Source organism: Lolium rigidum, chromosome 6 (assembly GCF_022539505.1).
Source record: "Lolium rigidum isolate FL_2022 chromosome 6, APGP_CSIRO_Lrig_0.1, whole genome shotgun sequence".
NCBI classification, from domain to species: domain Eukaryota; kingdom Viridiplantae; phylum Streptophyta; class Magnoliopsida; order Poales; family Poaceae; genus Lolium; species Lolium rigidum.
Window position 1 is genome coordinate 170,998,354 of NC_061513.1, and position 23,072 is coordinate 171,021,425.

Sequence of the window (23,072 nt, forward strand, 5' to 3'; positions counted from 1 at the left end):
AAAACACCAATGATGTTGCTCATCAAAGCCTTGCCTTGAACCAGTAAACTAGGAGGCGCCAAAATGACTTCATGGCTGCCAGAAACACTCCTGTTCCTCCTCCTGGACCTGAGATGGAGCCTGTGCATGCACCTACTTGGGAGATGCCTCCCATTAATGATGAGGTGCTCCAGAACTTTGATCTCTCCATGTACACTCATGGTGGTCTTCCTCCTCGCTATGCTCAGGACCCTGATACTACTGGATATGGAGAAGATGATGATGATGGCAACAAACAGTATGATGAGGATGAGGATGATGAAGAGGGTGATGCTAGTGATGATGGCTCTCCACCCGTCGGGACCTAGTTCTATTGACAGGAGCGCTAGCATCCCCACTTTTTTCTTCGCCTTTTTGGTGTCCCGATGCCAAATGGGGAGAAGAGAGTAGAGTCTAGGATCACGGGGTTCCTTGGTTGCACAAGCCATGCTTGACAGTTTATTTGCTTCTTATTTGGCTTGTGCTTATTTGTGTGCTTTTTCATTCCAAGAACCATTTGCTACTTTAAATAATTCGTGTATGGACATGTACCTATATGCTTAATCTCTATGTTGGGATGATTATGTGCTATGCTTATATATCTTGACATTCACATGTCCATACCATGCTTGTTTCCTAAAGATATTGGGGGAGCTTCTCATATTCCACAAATGGTGTACTTTGCATTCAAACGCAAATTCTCCAAGTGCACACATTATGGGGGAGCTGTCTCAATATATCATATGGAATCAAGGTTTAAAGCTTATAATAATATCTATATGTGACTCTAGCTCGGTTTGTCATCGTATACCAAAAAGGGGGAGATTGTAAGGGTATTTTACCCTTATCCATTATTTTGGTAACTATGACACCGTGCTAGAGTATTTGGTCTAATACATGTCTACAAGATGATTCCCAGGTATTAGCCAAAGAGGTATAATGGTGTATCAATGGAACAAGAAGGCAATGGGAGACCCCACACTTCGATGAAAAATCAACAAGGGATTTTCAGAGCATGGCCGGTCAGTGGCCCGGTCAGACCGGCCCTGGCACCGGCCAGCCCGGCGCCGACCGGCCCCAGGACCGGTGCCAACCGGACGATGTCCAGTAAGGTCGGAGCGGTCGTCCGGTCAGGGTCCGGTCGCCGACCCGGTTTGGACCGGCCGATCCGGTCCTAGGCCCGGTCGGACCGGGTGGAGGACCGGGCGCCCCAACGCCCAACCGGCCCCCACGCTGGAGCCAGCCGGGAGGAGTCCAGTATGCCTCAAGAGCTCGCCCGGTCCGGACCCGGCCCCAGCTCCGGTTTGAACCGACGGTCCGGTCCCTGGCCCGGTTTGACCGGCCCCTGCGCCGGCCTGTCCGGCGCCAGGCCCGGTTGACCGGGTTTCACGAGGAATCTGCTGAGGTGGCAAGTCATCAACGGCCATAATTCAAGTGACACTATATATACCCCTTGTTCTACCTCTGAAGGGGTAGGCACTACTACCTCCGATTCAAGGAATAAGGCGCCCTCGTTTTACGTGCTTTTTATTTGACTAAGCATTACTTCAAATATATAAAGATTGTTTGTATAAAACTAACATCATTAGAAAGTGCTTTTCAATACGAATCCAACGATACTAATTACATATAATATAACCAAGATTTCGTTGTTCAATTTTTATGGTCAAAGTTCGTCTTGGAATACGCGTGCGCCTTATTCCTTGAGACGGAGGTAGTACACTACAAGCTGTTCTTGAGCTCTCTCTCTCATACTCCATTGTTAGAAACACCAAAAGCCTCAGACCTCCCTCCTCCTCCACCCAAACTCAAATCCCTCCGGGGAAACGATAGAGGACCCGATCTACTGTTCTACCAAGCCAAATCTTATTCCCCCTTGTATTCATCAAGAAACTTGCTCTCTAGGGTTCCTTGGAAACCCTAGGTGGGCAAGAGAGGTCCGGAAGCATCCGGGCTGTGGATTTGCTCCTGACGAGATTGTGAAGGTTTGGAGGCTACCTCAAAGTCTACCACAAGTGAGTGAGCTATTCCTTCGTGGGATAGGCTCCGGAGAATAGGGTGAGCCTTCGTGGCGTGGAGAATCCTTCGTGGGACCTCCACCCCTCCAAACGTGACGTACCCTCTTGCAAAGGAAGGGAACACGGGAATAAACCCTCGTCTCCGCGTGCTATCGGTTATCTCTAATCGAACTCCTTACTTGTGATATAACTGCCTATGAGAGCCTTCGTGCTTGAGTTACTTGTATCCTCATATAGGTTGCTTCACCTAGTTTGCATTAAGCTCATCGTTATATTCCGCAAAGCCTAATATTGCAAAGAAAGAATTGAAATTTGTAGAAACCTATTCACCCACTCTAGGTTTACCATCTCTGAACTTTCAGGTTGGCTTCAAACTTAGTCGTGTGTGCCATATTCGTTGCACACTAGACTTAGTTTTGGGACAGTCTCTCTACCTGCCATGTGACCAAATGTATGAGGCCTTATTTGCGTTGGCCAATGATTCAACAAAGGCACAATGGAAGGCTGGGTGGTGGCATCAAACTTAGTCATGTGTGCCACAGTCGTTGCACACCACACTTAGTTTGTGGCCACTCTCTATGCCTGCCGTGTGAGCAAATGTATGAGGCCTTACTAATGTTATCAATGCCCATTTTCATCTAAACTACTTGTGAGCAGGCACACCTTTAATGGCATGTATTCTTCTGGCAGGCTGAGAAGATCATGCTTAGGTCACCTGCTAAGGTTCCCGGCGAGGGACCGGCGAAGAAGCGTCGTGGAAGGCCGGCTCAGGTCGGCCACTTCCACGAGGACGCAGGGCCAAACCACTTCCTCTGCATCATCTTCAAGCCCACCTTCGGCCGGCTCATGATCCCTAAAGCTTTCATCAAGTGGTTCAAAGAAATTCCTTCCAACATCATCGTCACCACCAACACTGGATGCAACTGGAGGATGACTACGAGGAGAGAAGGCAATGACACATTCATCGACTAGGGTGGACGGCCTACGCCATCGCCCATCAACTCAAGGTAGGCCAGTTCCTTACCTTCAAGAAAATGTCCTCCTTCGAGTGCAGTGTGGTCATCTTCGACCACACCTGCACTGAGGTGGTGAGCATGTGCCCGTACCATGGTGATGACACCAGGTGTGTCGTCTCCGAGCATCATGTCTGAAGCTAACCTGGTACCATGTCGTGTCTAGTTGTTGTTCATGTTAAGTGTGTTGAACTACGATCCTGTCTGCCGTGTCCAGAATTATGATCGTGTCTGAAAAATTGTGTCGCGAACTTGTGTCGTCTATGATCACTGCTAAGTTCTCTGTCATCTATGATTGTGTTCTTGCTTGTGCTGTTGATCGCTGATAACCTCACCACTGAAGGAAAGAGATAATCAGAAGCGGATTATGGATTGCAACCAAATAATAGTTGCGTCATTCTGGGATGGTACAAGGTCTGAAAACCGACCTACCAAACGGCCAAAACACAAATCTTCACATGGCAAAAAAAAAAAAATTCTATGCAAACCATCAAACAACGTGTTTTTTCTGACGCATAATCTATTTTTTTTTTTTGAGGGACGCATAATCTATCTTAGATACACAAGAGGCCTCTTTCCACTGCGTCAGTGGTGCAGCTGCCAAACGCGGTCGTAACTTTTTTAGGGAGCCGTGAACCGAGTACTTATGGCTTATGGGCTAATTGTGAGCGTTTACGGGCCGTTTTAGGGATGTTTGGTCATTAGAAGGGTACCGTGCAATTAATTGGCATCAAGAGAATTCTCAAAAGAAATCGAGAAAACAAAAACGGAGAAGAAACAAAGGAGAGGCGAGGGGTGGAGCGGCGAGAGAAAGTAGTGGCGTGGGCGTGCGGGCACGAACGGAGGAGGCGATGGAGGGTCCGCCGAAAGCGAGCACGCGGCGGCGGCGGCTGGTGGAGAGGGGATCCGATCGCCTCGCCTTCATCACCGGCCAGGCGAGCGTCCTCCCCCCCTCCGACCCCTACCCAGGTAACCACCTTTCTTTTGTGGGGATTCCGAAGCCTGTTGCGTTCACGCCAGATTGGATTAGGCTGCAGCTACGTTGGATGACTCTAGTCCTGTTTCAAGGGATTCAAACTGCTCATTTGCTCTAGGTCTCTTGGATTGGTTGGCAGATTTAGATTTTAGAATGCTGGTGCCACATAAATTACACGTTTCATCCCACGGAATCTTAGGTTTCAGATCACCGGTCATGAGATTTTGTTAGTATTTAGAGTATTGGCAGCGGAGGATTCATTGGATGCATAACCTGATTCTCTCAAGATATTCTTTTGCGTTACACTTTCCGTATCAGTATGCAAAGCAAAGGTGTGTCAATGTGTTGCTGTATCGATAAACCTTCTCCCAAATTTATGGAAGCAATGATAGGTGTTCTGGTGAGCTGGTTTGGAAAATTTCGTCAGCTCCGTCGTGAGATGTTCTGGTCACCTTGTCATCAGCGCATTAATCTGCAACTCTTTATTTCCTGAACTCACATCATTTTGTATTAGAAGAAATACCAACAAGGCACGAGAGGAGTGTAGGACAGTCAACGGCGAAAACCGACAAAGAAAGAAAAACGAACCAAAATAAAACGAGATTATTTTTTTCGAGAAAACGCAAAGGACTTTTTTCATTTCATTGAAAAGGAAAAGATCTTCGTTTACATGTCTCCTAGGAGACTTTGGTACAGCAACAGAGTAAGGAAAACTAATGTACATCCCAGGTCGTCGGGAGCACATCTCTAAGGCCTAAGGCACCGGCTTGAGCCCACAGGGCTGCCTCCTCTGTGATTTTGATCATCAGGCTGCCAACCGAGGGCTACGCTCGGTCGAAGACAAAGTCGTTCCTATGCTTCCAGATCATCTAGCAGCGATCTTGGGAGACCAGCCAGTGAAAGAATTTCACCTTCGGCGGTGCCCATGCCTTCTATATGTGCTTCCAGGTAGGGCTAGAGGTCGAACCATGGAATGTGGCCACGTATGCTGATCGTGCAGACTGCAGAGTATGTGCCTCTTGGCGTCCACCTCCACTGGAGGCAGTCGGCCTCGTCTGTGAGTGTCGTTCCCTGAATCATCTGCCAAAGCTGCAGGTACTGGCCTATCTCCTGTATCCCAAGAGTCCAATGTATGTGCTGTGCCCACTGGTGGCCATTCAGTCCAACATCCATGGTCCGTGAGTGTCGCCGTCGCTTGGGGATGCATAGGTAAAGCTGTGGTGCTACATCACGAATGGATTGGCCGTTGATCCAGTGATCGTCCCAGAATTTTGCGGTGCGACCGTCACCCACGAGATAAAGCTAATGAAAAAGCAAAACTGTACGCTAGAACAACGCCTAAGTAGCTTGTGCCGCTGCAGCCACTGGTGCAGCAGACTCTGAGGACCTAGTGCCCAGGGGAAGTTCCTCAGCTCTTTAGCGCTGGCAATTCTCCTCTGTTCAACCTCGTTGACGATTCGATCCACCAGGTCCCTGACCATTGGCCTTCTGTTATCGAAAACACACGCATTCCTCATGTGCCACAAAAGCCGAAGGGTGAGCATGATGAGGGACTGTGCGCTTCTGAGTTTGTCCCTATTCCTGCTTGTTGCCTCAGCTAACCAAGAGGCATAAATCTTGATCAGGCAGGCGCTGGCCAGATTGACTTGGCGCCATGTACATGGGCCTGAAGCACACTTAACCAGTCCTTCTGGGAGAAAGCACATCCCGTGAGCACACTGAACCAGTCCTTCTGGGAGAAAGCACATGGGCCAGATTGACTTGGCGCCATGCTTGTTGCCTCAGCTAACCAAGAGGCATCAATCTTGATCAGGCATTCAGGCGCTGGCCAGATTGACTTGGCGCCATGAACATGGGCCTGAAGCACACTGAACCAGTCCTTCTGGGAGAAAGCACCTCCTGTGAGCAGTTGGGAGATGAACTCATCGTTCTGCTCACAGAGAGTGCATGCCGCTTGGTGGGGCAACCCATGGCTTTTAAAAGCCAACCGGTCTGCCATCTAGCACTGGTTTGCCACCACCACTAACCAGGAGAAGAATATCATCTTCAACGGCGCCAAACACTCCCAGCATTGCTGCCACAGCGGGTGCTTGACCGGGTTCCTACTATTAGTACGTTGAGTAAGTGAAGACAAAAGAAATCAAAACATACTCCAAACTTAAGACCCCGATGGTGGTATGGAAGAAGCATACAAGGTGTGTAGAAAACATTGCAGAAACTTCTAAACGCTCAAAATATAAGTCATGGAGTGGTAGCTTTTACCAGTTTAGTTTACATTAACTAATTCGAGATTTAGCCAGTAATGGCTTCTGCACACATAGATGTGGTCGTGGAGTATGTTGTCTTAGTGACAAATAATGGTGCAGAAAAAATGTGGTGTTTGAAAGTGCAAATGCTACTTTCAGGGATGCCCTCAAAGAAAGTAATGCTAATTTCAGGGATGCCCTCGAAGAACGTGAGATAGGCAGATTTTTCAGTGTACTCACCATTGGCTGTTCATTACCATATCACTTGGTTACAAAATGATTTCTGAGATGTTTAAGAACTCCATGCTTCCCTGAGCATTAATGTGCACTGATAGGTCATTCTAGAATTGTTTGTGGTTCTCCTCAGAGAAGTTGTCATTAGAGACATGGTGGTTAGTTTGTAAAACTGTGGGTATTTAACTTCATCAGATCTCTGTGCTGCGACTTAGTCACATAATCAGTTATCACACATACTTTTCTTGGAATTGATAGTTTATGATGAGGTAACACCTTGGGTTTTCCCATTTCATATAAATATCACCTATCAAGTACAATGCCATCTTGTACCCATTTGGTTGTCTTCTCTTTCATAAATCTTTTTGTCTGTCTTTTAGCTTCACTGCGAGTGCACGTTTATTGTTTATAGACTATTATAAGTCATAAGCTCATTGGGCATAAGATATCCTTTCATGTCTTATCTTAGTTGATGAGAGTTGAATAATTTGAATGCTATATGCTTTTTTTTATATACTAAAATGTTAAAACATGTGAGAAGGCTTCTTTAAACATCATGTATTCATCATAGTAGTTTGCCCTTTTGCAGATTCACCACCTAGTTCTACTCCTTCACCTCAGCTGTCTGATAGGAACTTCCAGAAGTCAGAACGTCATGTGCTCCCTGAAATTCAGCCAACCGGTGAGTCCCTTCAACAAAAACCCAAGCATAAAGCCCATAGCAGCGAAGGCGACATACTCCAGCATTTCAAGATCAGCAGCGCTGTTCCTGAGATTCAGCCAGTAAATGAACCACTGTTGCGAACCCGTGATGATGGAGCCCTCAGAAAGAAGACTAGTGATCATGGAGCAGCGAGCGCGCAGCCTATTAGGGAGATGGAAACGAGACCCAGATCTGTGCCTCCACACCAGTCGAACCAACCAGACAACTCATCTTGGTCTCTGGAAACTCTGAAGGAACTCGTGGATTTCTCGCCGCAGGAGCTTACCCAGGCCATCTCCGCTACAGAGTTCAACCGCCTCCTGGCATCCATTCTCATCGCCTTTATAGTGGTTCTCTCAAATTGGGGACTGGATGTTGGTGGCATCATCACCAGAGTACTAGTCGGGACACGGCCGCTCCTGTTTCTTATAATAACCAACATAACCCTCGTCATTTCCTTCATGATGGAGAACAAGGACGCGAGGGGCAGACAGGTCGCTGGCGGCCTCGGCTCTGCTGACAGCTTGATGCTGATGCTGGAGGTTGGGACGCTGCTACAGAAAGCTTCTGGGGCTCTGCTTATTGATGTCAGCGTCTGCGCTGTTATCATGATCTGCTTCCTTGGATTCTGAGAGAGATTTGATCGTCGCTTTTCTGTTTTCTTGCTTTCGGAGAAGAGGATTTAGATAGCTCGCGGAATCTCTTGTAAAAGTTGTTTCCTCTTTTGTCCATAGTACTCTGATGTCTACTTATTCGATCTTGTAACGTCCTCTTTGGATGATCTCAAAAAAAAAATCCTCTTTAGCGGAATTTTGATTTACCTAGGTACTGTTTTGTGAGTATATCTGCTTATTATGCAGTTGTCTCTGTCCAAGAGAAAACCGATGGGATCATTCCTACTTGGTGCCTCTGTGCCTTTTTTTGTTTTGTACACGCCTCTGCACCTGGTACCACGGTATTAGTTGCTGTACAGTTTCTGTTACTGTATAGGCGATCGATTACTGAAGTTGTATATGATTTGTTGATTAATGACCTGATTATCCACCTGCTCACTTATTATAGCTAGGATAAGATTACGGCAGCAGTGAGCCAGTGGAGAGATTGAACAAGAGAGCAGGTCGCCGTCATCTGTCGGTCAAGGCGTGGTGATGTCGTGGCCGCGAAGCGCGAGATGTTCCCCCCGCCCGTACTTGTCCAGCCTGCGCACGCACAGAAGAAGAGTCAATTTTGTACTTATTACTGTACAACCAATTACATCCAATAGTTTGTTATAGGTTCACTGAACCCAGCTCAAACGCAGTGAGAACCGTAGCACCCAAACGAAAAGACAAACACAAGAAGGAGAACTACAGGAGGAACTACAGTACATCAAGATCGAACGGGCATTTTCAATGACCTTCTCACAGGCCAGTTCCTGGTGCCATCGATCGTTGGGTTGCCTGACGGAAACCTGGAGTGAACTTTGTCAGGCTCCAAAGTCATCAGCAGGTTTATGTTCAGGCGATCCGTAGCAACTCCCCACGCCGATGGTCCAACAACATCAGCACGTCGTGCAACAGGATCGAATGACATTCCTTGCACAGCAGTTTCGAGCTGATGGTCAACGAAAGCTTGCTTGACAACAGTTCGACACCTGGCCATTTTAATCCCTGAAAGGTGAAAGCACATTTGATTACGAACAACCCAGATAACCACATTACAGCAGAAGAACTGAATTCTTATACTCGCTAATCCACCGCCTACCTACCGATTCAAAATCAGCCCCATGTCTTTGTTAAAAAAGAAGAACTGAAGAAGCCATCTGCCACATATAACAAGAGACGACACACTCGAAAAACAGATTAATAGACTCATGTTCATTGCAAAATAAACAAGTCAAGTCATATACCTGCCCTCGTTTACTCAAATTATCCGTTTATTATTTGAAAGCAACCACAGAAAAATTTGAATTCTGGGGGTATGTGGACATTCCAAACAGCTGGAGTGTGAGCTGAAACTATACCACCATTATTAACAAACCCATAAAAGGATTTCACAGAGTAAACACCCAAATGATGGAAGAGCCAAATTGGAGAATCGTCACAATTACTAAAAGAGACATTTTGAACCAAGGCAACCAGCTCAAGTCATCTAGAGAATAAAGCAGGGCTAAGCAATCTCCGGAAAGGAAACGTCAGATTTGTACCATCCCAAGCATCAGCAAGCGTGCATCACCACTCACTAACAATCACATACAAAGCCCAAAATAGAATAGTGAGTGAGCAGTTGCCTAGCCAATATCCTCCCAAAAAAGGACCCTCTTATCATTGCCCACTTGCCCATGTACCCAACTTTAGCAACAACTGTTGCCCATATTTGGAAATACTTTTGTACTCCTACTTACACACATGGGTATGGGTGAAACATCGGAAGCAATACTACACAAGTGAGAAGATACCATTAACAAGACACTTGCAGTTCTCAGGTGTTACACACTGAAAACAATGTTACAGTTCGCTTCCGGTTGGAATAAATGCTACCACAACAGGAATATTAAAACCACCATATTGTAGGGCAATATAAACATCAAAACGTGCATGAGCTGGTCAAGAACAGCAAAATTACTAGCGAGACATCTTCATCTTCAAAGGCTCTACACAACAGCATCCAAATAAATCATGTTTATTGGATGAAATTAAAGTCGAAGCTTTCCAGCCAACCGTCTCTTCATCAACGATAACCTTGATCTTGAAGGTTTCTTTTCACATTCATCTGCACTGTCTTCGCTATCTGAAACAACATTCTCCTTCGGTGTTGCTTTTTCTTTGATGGAACAACTGCTTTGGCGGGCATTTTTCTGTGAATGAAGAAGGCCTGGTTCAATGATTTGGCATTCGTCTGTGCTATCATCACTGTCTAAAACAACATCATTCTGTTTGAAGGGACAATAGCTTTTGCTGACACTTTTCTGTGAATCAACAAAGCCTTGGCCCCTGGTTTGGCTTTGGCTTATGGGGACTGGAGCTGACAATGGCAGTTCACTGGGCTTCCTATTATCATGGGAACGATCAGGTTGCCTATATCCCTTGTCACTGCTCATGTCCATCTCAGACGGCTCAGACTTCAGTGACAGCCTCTTACTTAGTAAGCTTGGCTTCTTTCGGCCTTGATTGCATTCTTTATTTGGTACTGAGTCGGTACTTGGAAGTACATGTTCAGTACGAGAATTTTGTTGAATCAGATTAGTACATCCAACAGAATTTTGCCTTGAAACATCCGAGGATCTTCTCTGCAGATTACTGAAACCTGACAGCGAAGGAAGATGATCTGGAGCCATATTGTCCTTCTGACCATTGCTCGTGCTTCCAAGCTTTGCCAGTTTCAGTGGCATCTTCTGACCAAGTGACCTAACATTTGCTCCATTGCCTTCTGATGGTTTACACACACTATCTGATGATCCACCAACGCTCTTTGCCACACTTTCCACTAAAACATCATCCGAAGATCGTGTGACATAATCTTTAGTACCGGATGCTGATACTGAACGATCGTAAGAGAACTTATCTTCCACACTGCCACTACTCCTTTGGTTAGGAGCCTCTGATGTAACAGGCAGTCTCTGCTCATGTAACTGCAGGTTCGTTCTATTTGCTTGGTATCCTTTCTTTGAAGTCACTCCACTATCTGCACTGACAGACATACTTCTGGAAGTAGGATTTTGTTTGACAGAAACATCGGCCAAGCATGTAGACGGAACAGTGGATATTGCTGTCGATCGTGAGTGGTCTGCCACTTCATCCTGCTTACGAGTGGTGGCATTCTCTTCAGATCCTTCTGATTTTAGCGATAACTTTTTACCCAGTAACCGCATCTTCTTTCGACTCCCTTCACAATCTTTATTAGATGCTTCCACCAAAGATTGTAGGTTCTGTGTTTCCTCCATTTGTGTGTTCTGTGCCTATCAGAATACACATTAAGCTCATGACAAGACCGCAGTAAAATAGGAACTGAAATTTTAGATGCTTGTTTACCAGAACTGAAGCATCCAAAGAGCTCCAGCCACTTGTGCCAACTACTGCAGGATTAGCATACTTCTCAGTCCATGATTGGGCATTTATGTCAAAAACTTGTCTGTTGTATTTGTACTCTCGACTCTGTCATAGAAAACAATAGCATGGTTGAATTATGAAGAAAGAAAGACAGTTGTCTCATGATCAGCTATTGCCATAGAAATGCACTTGTGCTTCCTTCCAAAAGGAAGTGCTTACTATTTCAGCCATCAGCCCATCATCAGGATTTGGCTCATTTAGCAGCAAACCAATGCTTCTCAAAACAGTAGAAATGTTGATTGACGGCTGCCAGGCACCCTGCACATCAGTATTCATCATCCATTAGAAAAATTGTTGGCATTTGGGACAATCTTCATGCGCAAGTTAATTTTCAGTCATTATAAATTACCTTTGGGGGTAAATTCAGGATATCAAGGCAAATGCGTCCTCCATTGTCGATGTTGGGGTGATAGATGGGAGTAATGAAGGTCACAGTGGGAGGCTGAAAAGGATATCTGCATCTCAGCAAAAGCGTGGCTATCAGAAATTTACAAGTCATAAAGGGAAGAAGAGGCTTAGTCTCCATCATCAAAACAAACCTTTCAGGAATCTGGATCTTGAGAATGAAAACTCCTTTTGAATATACGGTTCCCTCAGGCCCCTCAATCCCTTTCATTACATGAGCAGGTAAGACGCATCATCAATTAAGGAGAAACAGCTGGAATGGAAGTTCAGCTACAGTTTGGGGACGTACTTGTCTCGATGCTTGATAAAGATGACATGGCATTTTCGCCTTCAGGCAGATTAAGAGAGACCCCAGGAGGCGGATCACTCAGCAGAAGCTTAATCTCTTTCTGCATTCTTAAGCTGAGCCTTGCAGCTTGAGCCATCTGGTTAGTTATTCAGGAGAAAACTCTGGCCTGCAGAAAAGGCACATTACCTTTAAATATCACCATACCTTTGGAACATTTAGCCCAAGCACGTCAAGGCAAAAACAATAGCACGGATCATTCTGCGCCATATTCGTGAGTCATAATATATAATGCAATCTCACATATCCTATCATTTAGGCATAAATTTGAAAAGCATCAGCGGCAGTGGCTTATCAATTTTGTTCTGCAAAAAAAGTTATGAACCTGGTATGGAGCACTTACTGTGTCAGGTAAGATCAAGCCATCGTAGATAAGAAATAAACAGTTAGTTTCGCAGGATTTCTGTAGAGGATGCAGAAGAGCTGCGTTCCATTCATTACGAGGAGAAATTACAGACACCAGTCCAAGGTGTACACCCCTTAGAGCAGCCACAATGGGGCGCTCATGCATAGGCGCTAGGGATTAAATCCCATCCATTTTAGCTAATTCCCGGTGGTTAATTTGGCATCGGCGCAAAAAATTAGCGATCGTCGCTTGAAGTTTCCGTGCAAAACAAGGATGCTAAGCTGCCGCCGCTTCATTCCTGTAATAACTGCCGAGATAAGAGCCTCTCTAAGCGCTGCGCGCTGTGGATGCTCTTAAACGCCCGAGTAAACAACACCAACACAGCCACACATGCCAATACAGAGAAGCACCAACAGTCCAATGCGATAACATGCAGGTGGACATGAGCATAATTTTCGGTGCTGCGGTGCAGGACGCTAGCTCGTAGGCCCTCTCACTCCTTGATGTTGGGTGCGGAATTAGATCGAGCAGTTGTCGAGCGGCGGCGACACGATAGACAGTGAATGGAGGCACAGGATGAGGGCAGGCACAAGTCTTACCTACTGCGTAAACAGCGATGAGCTCCGGCGGCTGGTAGGGCGCACGCGGTGGCGACGCCGTCCTCCTCTTGGCTAGTTCGCCTTCCTCCTCCTCGCTTGTGCCTGGCAATCGCGAGCTCCCGCTCCCGCTCCCGCGTCCTGGTTTCGAAGAGAGATTTGGAGGTGGAGGCGGGAAGGAAGGCGCGTCGCAGCGAAAATGAAACGGGCGTGGAAAAACTTAAGTGGGCCGCGGGCCGTAACTGGGCTTCCATCGTACATCACGAGGTGGAACCCAACAGAGGATTCCTCTATCCAGTAGCCACCGGCCGATGGCGACGACGGCTGCAGCCTACGGCTGCTCGGCGGCCGTGGCGCTGCCGTTTCCGGCCAGCTCCTTCGCCCGTCGCTCGCCCCCGTCCCGCGTTTCCCTCGCCTACTCCAACCCCAAACCCAGGGCAGCGCCGGCTCCGGGGTACGCTCCGTGTACTAGCTTCTTCTCGTGTCGTATTCTGCTCGGCGATGCCGGAGCTAATAAGCTTGCGTGCTCTCCCTGCAGCCTGAGGGTTTCTTATCGTCCTAGGAGACTGTATGTCTCTGCGTCCTCCGATGAGGTTGATCCGGATGCCTCGGCAGCGTCACCGGCGGTGAGCTCCCTCCCCCCCTGCTCTCTATCCTTTCATATTGTTAACGATGGATTCCTCTGTGCTCGTGGTGGTTAGTGAAAAATGGAATTACTTAACCGTGCTAGTTCTACTTCTAGTACCATTAAACGATTCTGAAAATTGTGGGTTTGAATACACGGCCAGGGAAATCATCAAACAGTTAGCTGCTTAAAATACATATCAGTTAACTAGCTAGATGGCACCCTGCCTGCTGATGCGGAATATTAGTATGCCAAATACTTGATTGATGAGTACCCTTAGAGAGTTAGAGGACAATGAAATGATTTGATAAAAAAGAAAGGAAAAAACTAAGATATTAGCGAGCTCTTGCAAAGCAAAATGGCAAAATAAGAAGAAATTTTTGTCAACGACAAAAAAAAAGGTTGCATACATAAATTACTTTCACACACAATTGCTAATTTTAGTTTGTTTTATCTTTAGCATATTCGGAAAAAAAAAAGATCTAATCAGGAAGCTTGTTAAACCGATGAAATGATTGTATTACATCATTCATGTGATGTAACATTTTTCGAACAACAGAAGATAGGATATGTTGTTAATGTTAGAAATATGTTTACCTCCAGTGTCCATGCTAACTACAGGGACCAAAAAGCCCGTAGTCTTATTATTTCTGCGCCCACTTGTTGACATCTGAAACGATAAAAGCGTGATATGTTCATGTGTGCTTGACATTGAAGAAAGAAACCCAACCTTTGCCTATCTGCCATCATGTACCAAGATGTGTGAACTGAAACTAGGTTGCTGTTATGGAACATCTTAGATGCATGGTTCATGGACCATATCAACCCCGAGGAGCATAACTGTTTGGCAATGCAAGAACACACAATTACTTTATTACTCTTGCAATAGTCCAATTTGGTTCTTATACAAACACATGTACAACAAAAGACGATGGAAATATGTAAATAAACTGCAAGGGGTAACCGAATTTTACACATACGTATCGTTTACTGTGCATCATTCTTCGTATACATAGAGGTATTGCTACATATCTTTGGATATTATCTGCAACAAATCTGGTCACCATACATTAGCAGGAACAAAACTATGGATATAATATACCTTGCAGTGTTTTCGGTAGATTAAAACTGGGAAAAATATTGTGAAATTGCACTCTTGCTAATGGTATATATGCATCGGACTTAGGAAAACAATGTCAGGTGACTATATTATAGCACTAAAGTGAGGTTACTGGCCTGATTTGATATTCATCAACAACTTGACAGACACAACGGAGAGGTTAAGCAATACCGAAACTACGGACCAAAGCTCGTCTTAACAAATTAGTTGCATGCATCTGAATGATATGTAGCAGCATGGATGGTTCAATATAAATCTGCAATGGTTACTGATTCAAGATCAAGCAGAATATCCATCAATAATATAAGTGACCTTCGGACTTCATAAACTAATAGGACTAATGAATCAGGGAATTACAGAAAATCATGAATTAGAGATCATACTCACTAATTCTTTTATATGAAATAAGGAATATTTACCTTGCTAACTGTAACATAGAGATGCCATGCTATTATATGGCAGATCTGAGGCTTTTTAACGCTAAAAAAACTTTATGAAGATTGCATCTACTGTACCTATGATGAAGACAACACCATAAATGATTAATATGGTGCTAGATAGATAGTAGTTGTAGTTGGGAATCTACCAGATCAATATGAATCATAAACTTATTGTACTTCTATTTGGAAATTGGAAATTACAAACGACAACGCGAACTGAATATGTTATCATGGACTGCAGTAAACTTTCAAAATACATATTAAGTAGAAAATCGACAATAAGGATTACCCGATTTATTTCCCCTGTAGTCTGGTTGGTTTTTCATCGAACACTGTCTCTACATAGATAAACACCTGAGCAAAGAAACATGAGGAGGATCACGGCTTTAGATTGACAAATTGTTGCGGCTCCAGCTGTTGTGGCAGTTGCCGCACATAAAAAGAATGATTAAAAAAGTAAATGGCGTGGACCAGTTAGATGCTTGCTGATGTGTATAGCCTGCATGTACAGATAAATAGGGTAGTGGGGGGCTCCTATTTAGATATAAAAGATTACTAGGACTTTGGACTTGAAATACAAATCGCCGATAATTGCTTAATAACATAGATACATATAGCACCATCCATGTGTGCACATGGGCATAGTATCAACTCACAAGGGGCACAGTTGTACGATACCTTGCAAAGCCACTACTTTGAATGATGGACGATGCACAATTTGGTGTGTTTGTTTAGTCAACTACCTTTTGATATCAACTTTGAGCTCGTGAGATTATCAGAATAAGGCGTGGTTTTCCATCAGTCCTCTGTATGCACTGGTTCAATGCCTTTCTGTAAGAAAGATCACTAGTTGAATACGTCTGTGCAATCCTTTTCCAGTCTTGTATCTAAGGTATTTTAAAGGATGGATTATGCCAGTCCCCACAGAACACTGAAAGCTATGTGGCCTTAAAAAAATAACACAAAAAGCTTTCAAATTTGGTAGGCTGAAAACTTGGTGATGTAAATATTCGTCTTCATATCATATGTACGAAAACACACTTCTTGCCACACTAATGCGAACAGAAATAACTCATGTGCTCTCTATGGTTGTTATGTCATTTTGAAATGGTGATAATTTTGATCAGATATTATTTTAGTATTTCATATATCATTGAAATTCAAGCATCGGGTTGTGATTCATTGGTAGGCCACAAAATTAAAACAACAAATATTTTTCATGTGATATTGCAGGAACCAACTTTTGATGTAAAGCTTCCTAGAAGAAGCTTGCTTGTTCAGTTTACATGTAATAAATGTGATGCAACGACAAAACGTTTAATAAACAGGGTGGCCTATGAAAGAGGAACAGTTTTTCTTCAGGTAAATTGTTTAGTGCATTTATTTATTTGCGTCGTTCAGCCAGCAGCTTTCCTGATACAAGTACAAAACCTTATTTGCCTACTACATTCTCTTTTTCTTGAATATGAGACAAGACCATGTCGACATACTCATTTACTTTCTGACATATAATGTACATTATTATTCTCTAATATGCACACCACACACAGTGTGCAGGGTGCCAGGTGTATCACAAGTTTGTTGACAATCTTGGTCTAATTGTTGAGTATGATCTACGAGAAGAAAATGAGGTGAACACTTGTACTGAAGACTGAATTGTAATGTGTTATTAGAAGCAATGTCATGCAAGTTTGCTGTACAAACATTAGGTTTTTGTTTTGAGAGCATTGATTATTTGAACATTGTCGACTGCTTATATTGAACAGTATGTGTGCATTGAAAAAGCAACAGATAATCAGTTCATAACCAGGTTTATATGCACCCAGATAGTATCACAGTTCACAACAGCAGACTACCTTATTATTCCAAAAAATGATCTCTTATTATAGCAAAACGATACATTTTTGCTGGACGTTCCTGGCACTAATTGTATGATATTCACACTGTATACATATCACTCTTTGCTATCATCTTGATGAATTTGATTGTCTGGGGCATCACTTTTCATCGTCGTCTCTTTCTCTTGTTCTTCCTCGTTCAGTGCCTGGTCCACATTTTCTGCTTTGCCATCCTTGGCGCCATCCTTCTTTCTCTTGAGGAACTGGATAAGGCCTTCAAGTGCAATGTCTGTCTCTTCATTCCTCATAAGCACCTCCGCTACCTCGGCTGGAGTCACCATGACCTCCTTAATCAACTCTTCTATCTCTGGGTATGTGGCATGGTGATCTATAGAGTGGTAGTTGGAGGCGAGGATTCTAAACGACTCCGGGCAGCAGTAGCCCATGTGGATGTGCATGTCCATCCTGCCAGGGCGCAGAAGCGCAGGATCGAGCCTCTCCTTGTAGTTAGTTGTGAAGATAATTATTCTCTCCTCCCCGCTTGTTGACCAGAGCCCGTCGACGAAGTTGAGTAGCCCAGATAACGTCACCTGTTGGACATAACACACTGTCAGAATGGAAACAAAGCTAGGGAACCAGATAGCGTCACCTGTTGGACTGTCAGAATGGAAACAAAGCTAGGGAAGCAAGAAATGAAGGGAATTATCATTTCAGGTGTCTTATCTTACCTTGTCCTCTGAAGGGTTGGATTTGGTGCCCTCTTGACCTTCGTCCCGTTGCTGCAGCTCGACAGTACAGTCGATGTCCTCGATGACAAGAATTGATCGGTTGGTCATTCCGATGAGCAACCTCCGTAGCGTTGAGTTCCAGTTGACCTCAGTCAGCTCAAGATCATATACATCAAACTTGAGGTAATTGGCCATTGCTGCAATCATGCTGGACTTGCCAGTCCCAGGCGGGCCATAGAGCAGGTAGCCTCGTTTCCAGGCCTTGCCAATCTTCTTGTAGTATTCCTTTCTCTTGACAAACCTCTCGAGATCATCCATGACGGACTGCTTGAGCTTGTGATCCATGGCAAGCGTGGTGAAGGTTGAGGGGTGGTGGAGGTCGATGGCAAACCAGGACTCACCTTCGTTCATGTAGATCTTGAGCGTCCTGTTCTGGTCCTTGATTTTCTTGGCCTCGGCGAGGATGTGAGGAAGGTAGGAGGTGAGGGCCTTGTCCTTGTGCTTCCTGTGGAAGCTCATCTCGAAGGAGCGGACCTCGAGCTTGAAGTTGCCGTTGCCGCCGCGGCCGTTGCCGTTGCTGCTGCTGGCGCCGGAGTTGTCCCGGCAGACGAGGCGCCACTTGAACTCGGTGCCCTCGTGGACGTCGGCCATCTCCTCGCCCTCCTCCATGCTGAACATCATGCTCTTGGTCTCGTCGACGCGGCTGACCCGGAGGCGCTGCATGTCGGTGTTGATCCGCGTGGCGAGGTAGGCGCGCGCGGCGTCGTAGAGCTGGTTGTTGGTCCAGCCCTCCGTCTCCTCGATGATGATGGTGTGGTGGGAGGACATGTGCGAGCGAAGGTAGCCCATGCCGGAGAAGAGCAGGTCGCGCACCTCGTAGGGGACCAGCTCGTTGACGACGCCGCGCACCAGCATGGCCGACGCCGCGAGGGACGCCGCCGTGGTGACGGCCTTCTTGTACGACTCCATGGCCTTGTCGTAGGACGCCATGGCCGGCGGCGGGTGGCGGCGGCGAGCTCTCACTCCTCTGCTTTCTCTCTCACACTTTGCTTCGCGAGCAAGTGTGTTTAGAAAGTTCAACGTTGCAAGATCGTGCGTGCGTGCTGGTCGGTGTTGAATGGGGGCGTTTAGCTGGCGCACAGTTTTATAGGCACAGCTGGAAGTGGTTGGGTGAGTGGTGAGTCAGTCAAGCTAAAAATACTGGTCAGATTGGTGCGTTGTCCAGAATGGAGGCCTCGGCCAAAGTAGAAAAATGGCATCACGCTGCTTAGTGGGGAGAGGAGTTTTTCTAAAGGCAGGGGCATGCATGTTCCTCTGGTGACCGTGCAAAACAAACGCCACAAATGGCTGGGGTTGGGTATTGAAAGCTCAAAGCAGAACCGACTAACTGGAAGTCTTGCTGGACGCCCACTTTCACAAGATGTTTAATTATGTGGTCTCCTTTTTTGCCTATTGGCTGGCTATTTCTTTTTCTGCTGGTGAGCATTCTTGTCGATGTTCAAATGGTCATGATGAATTGATGATGAAGAAACCATGTTATGTATAGTGCGATGCATGTGCTTGAGAGTCGACTGTATATTGTTTTTGCGAAGGGCATTAGGTTTGAATTACACATGTATTGTTCTGCTTTGTCCGGTCATCGACATCAAAGCCTTTTACCTGAGCAAGCCCGGTTAGGCTTGCTTTGTCCGGTGTAAAAACAAACAAAAGGTGAATGCAGTGCTACATCAGTGTTGCGCACGATACCTGAACCGGCGAATTCCGCGTTCAAAAGTTGTGGTAGAACACGAGTGAGGCGTATATATAATGATCATGCCGCGTGCACATATATTGATGGAAAACATCCTGATAGGTACAGATGGAAGTTGTGACGCTGGAAACAATCCCGCAAATGCATATGCATAATGACGTTTTTCGATATATTTTGGCGCCGTGCGTTGGGTAAAGCAAGTTTGCAACTGTCCTCGCAGCCTTGACGGGCAAGTTTGTGTGATGGAAAGTCAGCCACTTGTAGTTGTCGGCAGCTGGTTGCGAGTTTCCGCAGGAAATTTCAGCAATTCTTCCCAACCGTGTACGTTGTTTCGTTTTGGTCTCGTGTCCCCGTCACGATTCCACGGCGTGCGTAAACGCGAGTCTAGCTGCTGTGACTAGGAAGAGTTGGTTGACGTCCGAGTAGGACTGAATTGATTGTCGTGCAGGAGAACTGGGAAAGAGCCAGTTGGATCCCAAATTGATTGGCAGGAGAACATCTGTTCCCCTAGTATCTCTACTTGGTAATAAACAAGAAAAAGCTCAGAGTGCGCCAAGGGTAGGGCTGCGAGCATGAGCTCGCACATAGATGTTCAATGAGAGCAAATTTGTTGGTTGTGACTTGTGACTAGTTCTCATTTCTCACATTTCTCATTCGACTGAGAATTAACTTAGTTCTTAGTCAAGCAATATCATTCTCATAATTTTGTGTTTTAAAAATCTCAGTTGCAATTTGACTCGTAACTGAAAAATATCAGTTGTAGCTTGACAACTCAAAATCACATCACAATTTAGTCATATCCTCACTTACAACTCAAAATCACATCATAAATTGCAACACCACTTGTAACTTATAGAACACGCAAATCAAATATATCGGTTTTGTATTTGATTGAGCACTAAATTATAGTTCTTCTACGATTCGGTTTGTATACACACAGAATTTTGGATTGTTGGTAGCAAATGAACTAGGCTGGTCCGATGGATCGGCTGCATCCCTGTGTACTTCCATTCCGCGGCACAGAATTTCTTCAGAACCAGGAGGAGGGGTTGTTTTCATTGTAAAAGCACTTTGATCGCGTGTGCGTGTACCCAACTCTTTTTCCCTTTCAAAAACCGGAGGGACCAGGGATACTACTTTTGGTGGAATCGAATAGCATGGTGACCCATGACTCCATAAGACATGACGTGTCATGTCATGGGTGGCGTGGTTTAGTTAGGAGAAGAAAGCGACGGATTGGGCGGGGAGCAAGAACATCAGCTCAATTAGGCTCGATGTACTACGTACGATTGGACGGAGACGTGTCACGTGCGCATTCGGATGGAATGGCAGTTTCCACTTACCACGGAAATCGTGTGTTTTTCGAAGAGTTAATTGATCTATTCATAATCTTCAACAGCGGTAAAAAAAATTAAAAGTTATAAAATTATAAAATATTCTTTGGATCATCTAGCGACGAATACAAGCACTTGAACGAGCGAAGGCATGGCGCTGCCCTCGCCCCTCCCTCATTGTAACCAGACAAAACTTATCGTAGTAGTGTTTCTTGTAGTAGACAGACGAAAAGTCGCGTGTTAAGACCCCGAAGGACCAAGTAGCAGTCATCGCCGATGAAGGTAAGCGTAGATCGGAAGAAACATGGACCAACTCCAACGAAAATTTGCCGGATACAAACCTCCGCACGCCTTCGGCGAAGCTAGACGCATCACCGAAACGGAGACGGGATGGGGAGGACTTTATTTCATCTTAAATGTGTCACCACTACCATGACTTGCTAAGTAGAACACAAAACCTAAACAGTCTAAGGAAAACAACAGAAAATCGGAGCCCTCCTACCAACAAGGATCGGGATCCACCACGACACCATGGCCCTAAGGCCAGATGAGGCGAGACAGATCAGCAACTGCGCGTTTGTGCCGGCGGGAGGCAGGGAAATCCTACTCGCCTCTCTATCTCTCATGTATGGGAATGAAGGGATTAAGTTGCGGTGGGTGTTTGTTTGTTCGTAGGAACAGTTTTTGACAGGCGACATCTTACTAGTGCGCTAATAAGTGTCATAGCTTAGTTCAAAATTTAAATTAAAACAACGATACTTATTGTGGATAGGAGAGTAGCTAGCTACCTTAGCGGAGAAAACTGCATAAGCTACCAAACATTGTTGTAGTTGGGTAGACTACTCACTTTATTTGTTCTTTCATAGACCATCAATTATTGGTGTAATAAGTTGCACATAAGTCTAAGTCTAAGATTTAGTTGTTTAACAAAGAAAAATTGAACATGCAGACCCATGAGTCAGTAACTTTTTTTCGAAAGGGGGAACGAAACTCCAGCCTACATAAAAAAAAAGTCAGTAATTAACAATAGATATGATGTGTGTTGCATGTCCCACCTGTCGTCGGCTGCTTGGAAAAGTATAAAAGTTTCACCAAATTTTGGTCGAATCTGACAAAAAGTGATAAAGCTTTCAACTACTGATCCAAATTATTTAACTGGTGAGATGTGGACCTGCAATGGCACATAGTATCACTTACTCTTGGGTCCTAGTTGTTAGATATGCAGTTAATCAGCAAAATCTGAAGCGTAGACGCATGCACAACATGTTGAATGAGTACTTAGTGGTATGCGAAAAAGAGGTATAGTAAGTACTGCCTCTGTCTATAAAAAGGTGTCGAAGATTTCTTTTATGGATGGAGGGAGAGTAGTTTGCGCAACAGCAACGGCAACAATAGACAGTTTATGCAATTTTCTCTAGCTAGCTGGCTAGGTAACGTATCGTGCAGAGAGACGGATCGCCCCCACAGAAAGAGCTTTGCCCAAACAGGATGGTTACATGCGATGGATCACTGAAAGCGAAGGACCGATCGGCCTGCCTGCCGGCTGGCTGCTGGGCGCGGTGCTCTCCACGTCCGCCGCTCTCTCCTCTTGGAGTGGAGTGGAGGCGTGGAAGTGGAACCAGCCGAGCATGTAGCCACGTACAGTACAGCAGCCACCATTAACCGTTCTTTACTTGCTTTGTTTTTCCGGTTTGTTGGTACGGCGGAAAGCTTACCCCCACGGCCCCACTTCCCGACGGCGCAACACCGGTAGCAATGTCGATCTGATTGACAGGCAACGTAGGTACGTAACCCCTTTGGTTCATCCATTCGCCGCTTTACCTACTAACCGGCATGATTGATGGGCTTTTCACCTCAAACTTTTTTCTACGGACGACAACTTTATGTTACTCCTAGTATACTAAACTGGCCAAACAGAACAGAACATATGTAAACTGCCACCGAAGAGGCCTTCGGAGAAAGGATTCCTCAGATGTAAACCGATCGGAACGGATCGGATTTTACTTATACCATATTTTTCTCTTGAATTCATATCGGATCGGATATTGAGTGGTTGCGGTTTAGAATGCGGTTATACCGAACCGCGGAATCGAATCGGAAATGGTGAGGACTTGGACCGGAAACAAAAAAAAAATAGTCAGATATTTTCATGGGCACATAATTATAGTTTTGGGAGGGTTTTAACCTTTTATCCTTTCATGAGTCAATTAGATAAGAATAGGGACACATAGTTTAGGACAAAACTTAA

General features: G+C 45.3%; 4 protein-coding genes across 4 annotated transcripts; 2 read left to right on the top strand and 2 right to left on the bottom strand.

Annotated features, from left to right (window-relative positions):
• Positions 1-3,873: 3,873 nt before the first annotated feature.
• Positions 3,874-8,063, top strand: LOC124665055. Its single transcript, XM_047202461.1, has 2 exons — positions 3,874-4,018; positions 7,095-8,063. The coding sequence occupies exons 1-2, from the start codon at positions 3,901-3,903 to the stop codon at positions 7,838-7,840; spliced, it is 864 nt and encodes a 287-aa protein (XP_047058417.1). The 5' UTR covers positions 3,874-3,900; the 3' UTR covers positions 7,841-8,063.
• A 1,689-nt stretch (positions 8,064-9,752) lies between these two features.
• Positions 9,753-12,146, bottom strand: LOC124667716. Its single transcript, XM_047204976.1, has 6 exons — positions 11,991-12,146; positions 11,836-11,905; positions 11,646-11,751; positions 11,456-11,554; positions 11,219-11,341; positions 9,753-11,145 (listed from the first exon to the last, which is right to left on the bottom strand). Exons 1-6 carry the CDS (start codon positions 12,124-12,126, stop codon positions 9,883-9,885), a joined length of 1,797 nt encoding a protein of 598 aa, XP_047060932.1. The 5' UTR covers positions 12,127-12,146; the 3' UTR covers positions 9,753-9,882.
• A 1,154-nt stretch (positions 12,147-13,300) lies between these two features.
• On the top strand, positions 13,301-16,985 carry LOC124661883. The gene is made up of 4 exons (XM_047199774.1): positions 13,301-13,443; positions 13,528-13,615; positions 16,408-16,536; positions 16,725-16,985. The coding sequence occupies exons 1-4, from the start codon at positions 13,301-13,303 to the stop codon at positions 16,827-16,829; spliced, it is 465 nt and encodes a 154-aa protein (XP_047055730.1). The 3' UTR covers positions 16,830-16,985.
• LOC124661882 (AAA-ATPase At3g50940-like) lies at positions 16,936-18,730 on the bottom strand. Its single transcript, XM_047199773.1, has 2 exons — positions 17,741-18,730; positions 16,936-17,602 (listed from the first exon to the last, which is right to left on the bottom strand). Exons 1-2 carry the CDS (start codon positions 18,728-18,730, stop codon positions 17,129-17,131), a joined length of 1,464 nt encoding a protein of 487 aa, XP_047055729.1. The 3' UTR covers positions 16,936-17,128.
• Between the last annotated feature and the right edge of the window lie 4,342 nt (positions 18,731-23,072).